The sequence below is a fragment of the Nerophis ophidion genome, linkage group LG12 (assembly GCF_033978795.1).
Source record: "Nerophis ophidion isolate RoL-2023_Sa linkage group LG12, RoL_Noph_v1.0, whole genome shotgun sequence".
NCBI lineage: Eukaryota > Metazoa > Chordata > Actinopteri > Syngnathiformes > Syngnathidae > Nerophis > Nerophis ophidion.
The window spans coordinates 55,717,569-55,731,858 of record NC_084622.1 but is presented as its reverse complement, the minus strand read 5'-3'; the positions used below and the strand labels follow the sequence as shown (position 1 = coordinate 55,731,858).

The 14,290-nt window shown below is 37.9% G+C and overlaps 1 protein-coding gene across 1 annotated transcript in view; it reads left to right on the top strand.

Annotated features, from left to right (window-relative positions):
* The first annotated feature begins 883 nt into the window (after window positions 1-883).
* The window catches only part of zgc:153031, a 20,414-nt gene continuing 7,007 nt past the window's right edge, over window positions 884-14,290 (top strand). Inside the window, exons 1-3 of the mRNA XM_061917819.1 lie at window positions 884-1,201; window positions 5,633-5,682; window positions 13,404-13,509. Of these exons, the coding sequence (XP_061773803.1) occupies window positions 1,095-1,201; window positions 5,633-5,682; window positions 13,404-13,509 (263 nt within the window). The 5' untranslated portion in view covers window positions 884-1,094. The remainder of the gene's footprint in view (window positions 1,202-5,632; window positions 5,683-13,403; window positions 13,510-14,290) is intronic.

Below are 14,290 nucleotides of genomic sequence, written 5' to 3'. Positions count from 1 at the left end.
TTGTTTGGGTCCCTATTAAAAGGTTAATTTGTTCAACCTTGGCCCGCGGCTTTGTTCAGTTTTAAATTTTGGCCCACTCTGTATTGGAGTTTGACACCCCTGCACTAAAACATTCACATGTTGCACAATGAGATGTAAACATGGGGTCATGTGTACATTCCTGTAACTTTCAGTTTCTAAAATATACCTTTTATTAGTATTTCTTTAATATAATAATATCATTTTATGATTACGGTTGGGGTTCGGTGAATTCGCATATGAATCTGGTGGGGTTTGGTACCTCCAACAAGGTTAAGAACCACTGATATATAGGTTATGGTTAATGTATATTTTGTGCATGTAAATGTAGTGACTAAAATGAGAAGGCAGTGTTTTTCATGCAGGAAAAACAAGTTGTCACCACACAATACATGACTTGAAGGAAATGTTTATGTCATTTTGGGATTTGTGCTTGGTTTTGCACTGTATTGACTTTGACCGGAAGGGATTCATCTCCTTCACACAATGACGGGACTAATACAGTATATTTTAAACAAGGGGGACATTTTTAGTATTTGGTTTTTGAGAATTGTCTAAAAATCAACACAAACTTGTACCCATGGACTGGATGTTATATTTTGTAAATATTTGTTTTTAAAATGTTTGTATATTTCGAACTCTTATTGAAAGCAGCTCCGAAGGGAATGCTTCTCGCTGTTAATCTAAATCAGGTATTTTGTTTGTTTGTTTTTTTTATAAAGAAATACCAAAGTAGAAATGCTTTGGGTAAATAAACCAACTGTGTTTTACGTCCGATCTTTGCCTTTCTGTTCATTTTCCGATGGTCGAGTCACCGGTCACGTGATCATTGCTCCCAGGTGTTCCTAATGAAGTGGCCGGGTATGTTGACCGAGCTTCCGAGTTCACGACGCCGGCGACAATAAACCGCATTCCGGCTCACATCTCCGCCTCTTTTTAAGTGGAAACGACGAGGTTTTAACCAATAGCCGCCCAAGATCAGTGGGCGGCGACAAGAAGACTTGATGTATTCGTGTTGCTTCCGTAGATGAGCACGTATCCTAACCAGAAACTTCGGTGTCTTTTGCCCGCCAACTATGGAAGAGAATCGGTGCGAGGTGCGGAAGAAACCCGTGCGAGTCATAGCCGCGGTGAGCAAAGACGGAGGCATCGGGAAAGATGGCAAACTACCCTGGAATCTACCGTAAGTTCTGACACTCGACGCTTATTATATTCTAAAACAGGTTTAGCAAGTTGGGACACCAAACGTCCTGTTTACTATCCGGGTAGTATATATATATTTTTTTTTGGAAAAGAGTTTCATTGTTTTACATCGGGCCCTTTTGTTATTAATTAATTTATAAAAAAAAAAAATAAAGAACTATTATTTCATCATATAATATTTCCCAATTACCGTATTTCCTGGAATTGCCGCCGGGCGCTAATTAATTTGAAACCTCACTCCTGCGTTTACCAAAGGCATGCGGTAAAAGTAAGCATGCGCTAATCATTTTAAAAACTCTTCTCACTCCGGCACTTACCAAAGGTATGCAGTTAAAATTTGAGTGTGATGTAAGCTTGGACCTTAAATCCTACTGAATAGCTCTTAATCTTCTTCCCTTTGTGCGATTTCAAATTACCGGTATTGAAATCAGCCTCCTCCATTTTGAAAATGATGACAGGGGAAGTGTCACTGGTGACGTCACGAGTTTGAGCAGGCGGTAATACTAAGCATGCGCTAATTATTTTGGGAAACGAGTTTGACCTGGCAGTAATTCGAGCGGCGGCGGCGATGACCAAGAAGAACGCAGACTTGGAATATAATTACAACACTTTATGTACATATTTATATACATATTTATATAATATTTACATATTTATATAATATGTAACTACAAGCTCCATTCACAGACAGAGTCCCATTGCTTTTATGAGCGGTCGAGCGAGTCAAAAGCCGAAAAAAATAAAATTATAACATTTTATTTATTTGTGGCAGCCGTAATTCTTTCGTGGTGGGCCGCCACAAATAAACGAATGGGTGGGGAACCCTGGCTGTATTTTACTTCTTTATCTCCTTTTTTCAACCAAAAATGCTTTGCTCAGATTAGGGGGCACTTGAATTAAAAAAGTGTTCACAGGGGGTACATCACTGAAAAAAGGTTGAGAACCACTGAGTTAGAATAATACATAATGTTGGATATAGAGAACATACAAACCCTCTGTTCATTGAATCAAAAATACTGAAATTCCACGACATAGTGAATTTGCAAACAGCTAAAATTTTACACAAAGCAAACTATAACCTGCTACCCAAGAATATACAACGATTATTTTCAACAAAAAAGGAGAAATATAATCTTGGAAACATTTTTTAATTTAAAACATTTGTACACAGGTACAACACTTAAGACATTCAGTATGTGGAATTAAATTATGGAATGCATTACGCAAATAGATCAAACAATGTACTAATCCACTTCAAGAAACTCTTCAGACTTAAAGTGGTTACAAAGTACAAAGAAGAACAACCTTGATAAATAATCTGATTTTATTTTATTCATTTTCAAGATAGTCTTACTCATCTCACCATATGAAATATAACTTATTTCACAAATTATTATTTATTTTTATTGTTATTACTTATGGAGTGTATTGTGAATAAATTTAGAACAGGAAGCAAACAAAAGTTTTAGCAAATGCTATGTAAAGGAAAAGGGGTAGGATTAAATAAACTCTGCTTCTTCCTACTCCTTTTCAAACATGTTGAATAGAGAAACTGGAAATGGTGATGTATCATGTTGTATGCATGCATGTTCGAAAGAAACTCAAACTAAACTCAATTCAATATACTGTCATCAAACATGAGAGCGTGACGGAATTACAGGTGGCTACTCTGTTAGGTGCAGTTTAAACACAAGACAAACAATAAATAACATCCATCCACTCATCCATCCATCCATATTCTACCGCTTATTCCGTTTTGGGGTTGCGGGGGGCGCTGGCGCCTATCTCAGCTACAATCGGGCGGAAGGCAGGGTACACTCTGGACAAGTTGCCACCTCATCGCAGGGCCAACACAGATAGACAGACAACATTCACACTCACATTCACACACTAGGGCCAATTTAGTGTTACCGATCAACCTATCCCCATGTTAAAAGTAAATACTAGTACGAACAGTGGCGGGCCATGCATTTCCCACTAAGGACGTCAGTGATATCCGACTTCAAAGATGACCTCTCAAAATACCATAATTGATGTCACCACATGAACATTGCTGGAGAAATACTATACAGGAACATGTTTACGCACTACTGAGCATTGATCCACCTCAACAGTGCACAAAACAGTTTTTTTCTGGCACATTTAAAAATCAATGAACCCGCATCAGCGATTAAAACTTTTCTTATGTGGTACTCCATCCATCCATTCATCCATTTCCTACCGCTTGTCCACAGTCAAAATTAAAAAAATTCCAAAAACATATTAAATGTGAAAAAAATAAAGAAATACAATATTTGAACTCACAATTTGTAGTACCCATTCGACGCCGTATACGCCAGCGGTACCCCACATGGTCAAGGGGGAAATCGCGTGCTTGAAATATCCTTCTTGAAAATGGCCTTACAAATATATATCTGCCACCTAATCAACATGTTGTTCTCATTCTAAGTGGGTCAACACTTCCCACTTCCTGTTAATTGAAATTAGTCAATGGATACTCACTTTGGAATGACAAGTGAGTATCCAATCACAGTCTCATTGACATCAGGCTACCTAGACTGGCTACTGTCAACAACTTGTGATCTGATTGGCTATCGCAACTGTCTATCAACTGTATGTGTTCTCAAATTAATCGGCTAATGGTACCGGTGAGTATCCAATCACAGGACGCGAAAATGTCAGGGTTTCCCACACATTCATTTATTTGTGGCGGCCCGCCACGAAAGAATTACGGCCGCCACAAATAAAATATAAACATTATTATTATTTTTTTATTCGGCTTTTGACTCGCTCGACCGCTCATAAAAGCGATGGGACTTTGTTTGTGAATGGAGCTTGTAGTTACATATTATATAAATATGTAAACATTATATAAATATGTACATAAAGTGTTGTAATTATATTCCAACTCCGCGTTCTTCTTGGCCATCGCCGCTGCCTGAAAGAATTGTTTTCATTTAAACTATAAACATGTTTTGACCGACTTGAAATATTTGATACTGAAAAATAAAGTTAAGTAAACTCAATAAATAATACTAAATTCAAATGGCTCAGCAACATTAACTCAGAAGCTCAATATATAAAACAGTTTAACCTAAAAAACCAAAATGAATACAACATTTGTACTAATTTTTTTTTTTTAATACCAAAATGAGGAAGTCAGGATTAATGTCTATAATGCGTAGTTTTTTAGTGCACAGCTTTTCGAAGCGGGGTTTGAAGCGTGACACTGCATGATACTGATAAAGCATATTCCCCGAGGTCAGTTCCAAATAAAATGCAGTTGCCCTTTAAGACAAGCGAAAAATACATTGGGCAGACATTTTTATGACCGTTAATGATAGTAATAAAAAAAAGATGGTATTCCCTCATTGTTTTTCCTGTTCTGAAATTGTAAAAATGAATATAAATGTCTGTAAATGTAGTAATTGTGGCTTCATCCAACACAAAAGAGGGGAGTCATTAAGTTTACTTACCACTTACTGTGCTCTTTAAATGAAGCAGAATTGTTATGTTTTAGCTAAAATAACAAGCCTGGTTAACTTTGAAAGTAACGGCAAGTCTTAAATGCACCAATATTTAAATGTCTTTGTGGACAAACAGAATATCTTTGAACAGGGATTTTTAAACCGTAGCTCAACACTAGAATCACTTGATTAAAGTACAGTGTTTTATTGTCTTATATTCAAACACAGTGTTACTGTTCAAACTGTACTGGACCCCAGGAAGAATAGTCTCCACTGCGATGTAGACTAATGGGGATCCTCAATAAACTAAACTAAACTAAACCGTGTAACGTTACAGTGACCAAAAATATTACATATACCGTATTTTCCGGACTTCAATGCGCACTTAAAATCCTTGTTTTTTCTCAAAACTCGACAGTGCGCCTTATAACCCGGTGCGCTTAATGTATGGAATAATTTTGGTTTTGCTTACCGACCTCAAAGCAATTATATTTGGTACAAGGTGTAACGATAAATGTGACCAGTAGAAGGCAGTCAAACATAAGAGATATGTGTTGACTGCAATGTGATGGCAATATGACTCAAGTAAACAACACCAACATTTTAAATGTTCCATTGAAAATATAGAACATTACACGCAGCGCTCCAAAATCCATCTACATGTTTTAGTACGACTTTGGTCCAAACTAGGAAGTTTAACATATCCTTGTAGCGTCTTGCTCTACCTTTAATGAATGTTGGTTTACGTTAAAATGTACACAAATTAAATGTGTTAGTAAGAATACAAGATGCAATTGACCTTTTTTTGATCATATTTATTTTATGTTATTATGGTTAGCGTAACAAGGATGTGTATTTGTAAAGTTAAAATTGCCTCATTGCCCATTGGTCCGTTTGGATGGAGCGTGAAGTCTGACAGTAATTCACTGTTTCCTATTTTGCAGGCGTGAATTCCAGTTCTTCATGAACACCGTCACGCAGGTGTCAAAACCAGGTAATATCAGTATTACATCATCTGGTACAGTAGCTATTAAATGTCACCTTTGGTGCTTTACTGCACTAATGTGTTAAAAAACATGACTTATACAAAGAGAAAGACTGTGAAAGTAATCCATTGAGGCAGGACATTCATGCACGTGATAACGGCAAGTCAAAAGGAAAGTTCATTTATGAATGTAAAAACCCTATGACAGCCCCAAGGGCGGGTTGGCTCCACACTCCTGGCAGATTGTTTGTGCAGGTTTATTATGATCATGCACTGTAATCAAGCGCATAGTAGGTGAATATTAGGGCTGTCAAAATTAACGCTTTAGTCATCAATGTCAATCCGATTAAATAGTTTTGACGCAATTAACTCACCTGACTTTAAAGCTCTGGTATCGCATTCCGAGCAGTTTCTCCAAGTATAGCAGAGGCCCGCCTGACGATATCAAGAGCAGTGCTGGTTATCGGCTTGTGGCTCGGTAGCTAGCACGCTCGTCTGTCATGCAGACAACCTAGGTTTGAGTACCGGGTGGCGCAGGAAAGGGGGTGACGTTCATATGTTGTCAATATTCAGTGTTTTATCGTTCATAGTCAATATTGTAAATCTCACATTCTTTATTTTCATGTACAATCTGGGTGTCCAATTCAGTAAAAAAAATGAAAATTCCATTCAGTATTTTCAGGCGGTCTGTCACAACGTTAGTAGCATTCAATCAGACATTATTGTAAGGTTTTGTATTAGTGTTCCTAAAAGTAGATATAGCGGCCCCCCCAAACACATTTTTCTCTCTAAATTTGTCTTTCTGTGGCAGCATCAGAGAAAGGTACGCATGTAAATAAACTGTCCACACAACGGTGAGTTCAAGGGCCGCTGAAATTAGTAGGACAAAGTGGCGCTCGCCAAATACTTTCATCAGTGAAGCATACTCGCTAACATATTAAACAGTTGTCCTCCTACAGAAACCATATTACAACAAAAAATATAATTTTCACCCCATTTTTTTTCCATATATAGCATGTTAGCATTGATTAGCTTGCAGTCATGCAGTGACCAAATGTGCTTGATAAGCATTTCAACAAGTCAATATCATCAACAAAGCTCACATTTGTGCATTCACGCACAGCATAAAACGTTTGGTGGACAAAATGAGACGAAGAAGGAGCGGCATAAAATAAATTAATATTAATAACAAATATACGAATGCAGCTGATATAGGCCCAGCACCCCCCGCGACCGGTAGAAAATGGATGGATGGGTATGCTGTGACAGCATCGAAGAAAGTTGTACATGTAAACAAACTATGGTTGTTTATGGTTGCCAAATGCTCTCATCAGTTAAACATGTTTCAGACAAACAGTGGGATTTATAACAGTTAAGAAGGTTTGTGTTATGTTTGTCCTCCTACAGAAACCATATTGAAAAAAAAAAAAAAATTCCTGCCCATTTTTTGCATAAATAGCATGTTAGCATTGATTAGCTTGCAGTCATGCAGTGACCAAATATGCTTGATAAGCACTTCAACAAGTCAATATCATCAACAAAGCTCACATTTGTGCATTCACGCACAGCATAAAACGTTTGGTGGACAGAATGAGACAAAGAAGGAGTGGCATAAAATCAATTAATATCAATAACAAATATACAAATGCAGCTGAGTTAGGCTCCAGCACCCCCCGCGACCGGTAGAAAATGGATGGCTCTTAATGCTTTGACAGCATCGAAGAAAGTTGTACATGTAAACAAACTATGGTTGTTTATGGTTGCCAAATGCTCTCATCAGTTAAACATGTTTCATACAAACAGTGGGATTTATAACAATTAGGAAGGTTTGTGTTATGTTTGTCCTCCTACAGAAACCATATTACAACAAAAAATAAAATTCCCCCCCCATTTTTTTTCCATAAATAGCATGTTAGCATTGATTAGCTTGCAGTCATGCAGTGACCAAATATGCTTGATAAGCACTTCAACAAGGGACGGCGTGGCGCAGTGGGAGAGTGGCCGTGCGCAACCCGAGGGGCCCTGGTTCAAATCCCACCTAGTACCAACCTCGTCACGTCCGTTGTGTCCTGAGCAAGACACTTGACCCTTGCTCCTGATGGGTGCTTGTTGGGGCCTTGCATGGCAGCTCCCTCCATCAGTGTGTGAATGTGTGTGTGAATGGGTAAATGTGGAAGTAGTGTCAAAGCGCTTTGAGTACCTTGAAGGTAGAAAAGCGCTATACAAGTACAACCCATTTATTATTTATCATTTAACAAGTCAATATCATCAACAAAGCTCACATTTGTGCATTCGCGCACAGCATAAAACGTTTGGTGGACAAAATGAGACAAAGAAGGAGCGGCATAAAATAAATTAATATCAATAACAAATATACGAATGCAGCTGAGATAGGCTCCAGCACCCCCCGCGACCGGTAGAAAATGGATGGATCTTAATGCTTTGACAGCATCGAAGAAAGTTGTACATGTAAACAAACTATGGTTGTTTATGGTTGCCAAATACTCTCATCAGTTAAACATGTTTCATACAAACAGTGGGATTTATAACAATTAGGAAGGTTTGTGTTATGTTTGTCCTCCTACAGAAACCATATTACAACAAAAAATAAAATTTCCCCCCCATTTTTTTTCCATAAATAGCATGTTAGCATTTATTAGCTTGCAGTCATGCAGTGACCAAATGTGCTAGATAAGCATTTCAACAAGTCAATATCATCAACAAAGCTCACATTTGTGCATTCACGCACAGCATAAAACGTTTGGTGGACAGAATGAGACATAGAAGGAGTGGCATAAAATAAATTAATATCAATAACAAATATACGAATGCAGCTGAGATAGGCTCCAGCACCCCCCGCGACCGGTAGAAAATGTATGGATGGATATGCTGTGACAGCATCGAAGAAAGTTGTACATGTAAACAAACTATGGTTGTTTATGGTTGCCAAATACTCTCATCAGTTAAACATGTTTCAGACAAACAGTGGGATTTATAACAATTAGGAAGGTTTGTGTTATGTTTGTCCTCCTACAGAAACCATATTGAAAAAAAAAAAAAAATCCTTCCCATTTTTTCCATAAATAGCATGTTAGCATTGATTAGCTTGCAGTCATGCAGTGACCAAATGTGCTTGATAAGCACTTCAACAAGTCAATATCATCAACAAAGCTCACATTTGTGCATTCGCGCACAGCATAAAACGTTTGGTGGACAGAATGAGACATAGAAGGAGTGGCATAAAATAAATTAATATCAATAACAAATATACGAATGCAGCTGAGATAGGCTCCAGCACCCCCCGCGAATGGTAGAAAATGGATGGATGGATATGCTGTGACAGCATTAAAGAAAGTTGTACATGTAAACAAACTATGGTTGTTTATGGTTGCCAAATGCTCTCATCAGTTAAACTTGTTTCATACAAACAGTGGGATTTATAACAATTAGGAAGGTTTGTGTTATGTTTGTCCTCCGACAGAAACCATATTACAACAAAAAATAAAATTTCCCCCCCATTTTTTTCCATAAATAGCATGTTAGCATTGATTAGCTTGCAGTCATGCAGTGACCAAATATGCTAGATAAGCATTTCAACAAGTCAATATCATCAACAAAGCTCACATTTGTGCATTCACGCACAGCATACAACGTTTGGTGGACAAAATGAGACAAAGAAGGAGTGGCATAAAATAAATTATTATTAATAACAAATATACGAATGCAGCTGAGATAGGCTCCAGCACCCCCCTGCGACCGGTAGAAAATGTATGGATGGATATGCTGTGACAGCATCGAAGAAAGTTGTACATGTAAACAAACTATGGTTATTTATGGTTGCCAAATACTCTCATCAGTTAAACATGTTTCATACAAACAGTGGGATTTATAACAATTAGGAAGGTTTGTGTTATGTTTGTCCTCCGACAGAAACCATGTTGAAACACCCAAAAAATTTCCTGCCCATTTTTTCCATAAATAGCATGTTAGCATTGATTAGCTTGCAGTCATGCAGTGACCAAATGTGCTAGATAAGCATTTCAACAAGTCAATATCATCACCAAAGCTCACATTTGTGCATTTACGCACAGCGTAAAACGTTTGGTGGACAGAATGAGACATAGAGGGAGTGGCATAAAATAAATTAATATTAATAACAAATATACAAATGCAGCTAAGATAGGCTCCAGCACCCCCCGCGACTGGTAGAAAATGTATGGATGGATATGCTGTGACAGCATCGAAGAAAGTTGTACATGTAAACAAACTATGGTTGTTTATGGTTGCCAAATGCTCTCATCAGTTAAACATGTTTCAGACAAACAGTGGGATTTATAACAGTTAAGAAGGTTTGTGTTATGTTTGTCCTCCTACAGAAACCATATTGAAATAAAAAAAAAAATTCCTGCCCATTTTTTGCATAAATAGCATGTTAGCATTGATTAGCTTGCAGTCATGCAGTGACCAAATGTGCTAGATAAGCACTTCAACAAGTCAATATCATCAACAAAGCTCACATTTGTGCATTCACGCACAGCATAAAACGTTTGGTGGACAGAGTGAGACAAAGAAGGAGCGGCATAAAATACATTAATATTAATAACAAATATACGAATGCAGCTGAGATAGGCTCCAGCACCCCCCGCGACCGGTAGAAAATGGATGGATCTTAATGCTTTGACAGCATCGAAGAAAGTTGTTCATGTAAACAAACTATGGTTATTTATGGTTGCCAAATGCTCTCATCAGTTAAACTTGTTTCATACAAACAGTGGGATTTATAACAATTAGGAAGGTTTGTGTTATGTTTGTCCTCCTACAGAAACCATATTACAACAAAAAATAAAATTCCCCCCCCATTTTTTTCCATAAATAGCATGTTAGCATTGATTAGCTTGCAGTCATGCAGTGACCAAATATGCTTGATAAGCACTTCAACAAGTCAATATCATCAACAAAGCTCACATTTGTGCATTCGCGCACAGCATAAAACGTTTGGTGGACAAAATGAGACAAAGAAGGAGCGGCATAAAATAAATTATTATTAATAACAAATATACGAATGCAGCTGAGATAGGCTCCAGCACCCCCTGCGACCAGTAGAAAATGGATGGATCTTTATGCTGAGACAGCATCGAAGAAAGTTGTTCATGTAAACAAACTATGGTTATTTATGGTTGCCAAATGCTCTCATCAGTTAAACTTGTTTCATACAAACAGTGGGATTTATAACAATTAGGAAGGTTTGTGTTATGTTTGTCCTCCTACAGAAACCATATTACAACAAAAAATAAAATCTCCCCCCCATTTTTTTTCCATAAATAGCATGTTAGCATTGATTAGCTTGCAGTCACGCAGTGACCAAATGTGCTAGATAAGCATTTCAACAAGTCAATATCATCAACAAAGCTCACATTTGTGCATTCGCGCACAGCGTAAAACGTTTGGTGGACAGAGTGGGACAAAGAAGGAGTGGCATAAAATAAATTAATATCAATAACAAATATACGAATGCAGCTGAGATAGGCTCCAGCACCCCCCGCGACCGGTAGAAAATGGATGGATCTTAATGCTTTGACAGCATCGAAGAAAGTTGTTCATGTAAACAAACTATGGTTATTTATGGTTGACAAATGCTCTCATCAGTTAAACTTGTTTCATACGAACAGTGGGATTTATAACAATTAGGAAGGTTTGTGTTATGTTTGTCCTCCGACAGAAACCATATTGAAACACAAAAAAAATGTCCTGCCCATTTTTTCCATAAATAGCATGTTAGCATTGATTAGCTTGCAGTCATGCAGTGACCAAATGTGCTAGATAAGCACTTCAACAAGTCAATATCATCAACAAAGCTCACATTTGTGCATTCACGCACAGCATAAAACGTTTGGTGGACAAAATGAGACAAAGAAGGAGCGGCATAAAATAAATTATTATTAATAACAAATATACGAATGCAGCTGAGATAGGCTCCAGCACCCCCCGCGACCGGTAGAAAATGGATGGATCTTAATGCTTTGACAGCATCGAAGAAAGTTGTTCATGTAAACAAACTATGGTTATTTATGGTTGACAAATGCTCTCATCAGTTAAACTTGTTTCATACGAACAGTGGGATTTATAACAATTAGGAAGGTTTGTGTTATGTTTGTCCTCCGACAGAAACCATATTGAAACACAAAAAAAATGTCCTGCCCATTTTTTCCATAAATAGCATGTTAGCATTGATTAGCTTGCAGTCATGCAGTGACCAAATGTGCTAGATAAGCACTTCAACAAGTCAATATCATCAACAAAGCTCACATTTGTGCATTCACGCACAGCATAAAACGTTTGGTGGACAAAATGAGACAAAGAAGGAGCGGCATAAAATAAATTATTATTAATAACAAATATACAAATGCAGCTGAGATAGGCTCCAGCAACCCCCGCGACCGGTAGAAAATGGATGGATCTTAATGCTTTGACTGCATCGAAGAAAGTTGTTCATGTAAACAAACTATGGTTGTTTACGGTTGCCAAATGCTCTCATCAGTTAAACATGTTTCATACAAACAGTGGGATTTATAACAATTAGGAAGGTTTGTGTTATGTTTGTCCTCCTACAGAAATCATATTACAACAAAAAATTAAATTCCCCCCCCATTTTTTTTCTATAAATAGCATGTTAGCATTGATTAGCTTGCAGTCATGCAGTGAAGTGAAGTGAAGTGAATTATATTTATATAGCGCTTTTTCTCTAGTGACTCAAAGCGCTTTACATAGTGAAACCCAATATCTAAGTTACATTTAAACCAGTTTGGGTGACACTGGGAGCAGGTGGGTAAAGTGTCTTGCCCAAGGACACAACGGCAGTGACTAGGATGGCGGAAGCGGGAATCGAACCTGCAACCCTCAAGTTGCTGGAACGGCCACTCTACCAACCGAGCTATGCCGCCCAAATATGCTTGAGAAGCACTTCAACAAGTCAATATCATCAACAAAGCTCACATTTGTGCATTCGCGCACAGCATAAAACGTTTGGTGGACAAAATGAGACAAAGAAGGAGCGGCATAAAATACATTAATATTAATAACAAATATACGAATGCAGCCAAGATAGGCCCCAGCACCCCCTGCGACCAGTAGAAAATGGAAGGATCTTTATGCTGAGACAGCATCGAAGAAAGTTGTACATGTAAACAAACAATGGTTAGTTCAAAGATCGCAAAATTAGTAGGACAAAACAGCACTTGCCAAATATTCTCATCAGTGAAACATGTTTCATACAAACAGTGGGATATATAACAATTAGGAAGGTTTGTGTTATATTTGTCCTCCTACAGAAAGCATATTGAAACAAACAATATATATTTTACCTTATTTTATTCAATTTTCATACATTTTTGAAAAAGTTCCTTGGAGCAACTACGACGGCAATAAAGAGCCGCTTGTGGTTCTAGAGCCGCGGGCTGCCACCCCTGAGTTAGGGTGAGTAAAAGATGATATATGTATGATAAATGTTAGATATAATAGAGGAGACATGGCCGATGTGTTGTGAACCAGTTTTTTAAAGATGTATTATACGAGAGGGACAAGCGTTAGAAAATGGAATAATGTTTTAGAGCAGAACATCAGGATAATCAGTTGTCTGGTGCACTGAGGGGGGGGGGACAGAGTTCCACTGCTGTTGTGTTTGATGACACTCTGATTGAAAGCACTCATCAAGTCCAACTTGACTTTAACAGGCAAGACCAACATGCTGGTGTGGGGCAGACTGTGCTGGTACTCCCGCCCTCAAACTTTGTACCCAATGGCGAACGTCGTTCATGTGGTGCTGAGTGAAACCCTCAAGTGAGTGACTTGGTATCAAGGTCATTATTTGCTTTCTTTATTCCTAGGGGTGTAACAGTACACAAAAATTTCGGTTCCGTACGTACCTCGGTTTAGAGGTCAGGGTTCGGTTCATTTTCGGTACAGTAAGAAAACAACAAAATATACGTTTTTGGGTTATTTATTTACCAAATTTGTAAACAATGGCATAACATACATATACAAACAGGGTCCATTGCCAGGGTTAATGTGGTCAACATATATAAAATAAAAAGTAAATAAGATAAGGCTCGGAATGGTTTCTTAACAAAACATTTCTACATATAAAGTGCTTTTTTTTGATTGATTGATTGAGACTTTTATTAGTAGATTGCACAGTACAGTACATATTCCATACAATTCACCACTAAATGGTAACACCCCAATAAGTTTTTCAACTTGTCCACCTTAATCAACATTAAACAGCCTCCAGTTGTTGCTTAGATGAAATAAAATGACAAAACCTTTCTTCTACATATAAAAACCGCAACATTAAACAGTTTCAAGTCAACTCAGCCTCAGATTAACTTTTCTTTCCCCCCCCAGCCTGGCTAACTTGGTAGTAAGAGGATATATGGGCTTATTGTTCTTCCACCATAGAAGTGGGTCAAAATCTAGTTTTAATGCAATACAGCAACCCCCCGCGACCCCGAACGGGACGAGCGGTAGAAAATGGATGGATGGGTGGTCTTACATGTGCTGCTATAAAAACATTTGTTATTGCTTTAGCCCTGCCTGGCTGGCAGAGGAGAGGCTGCTGGAA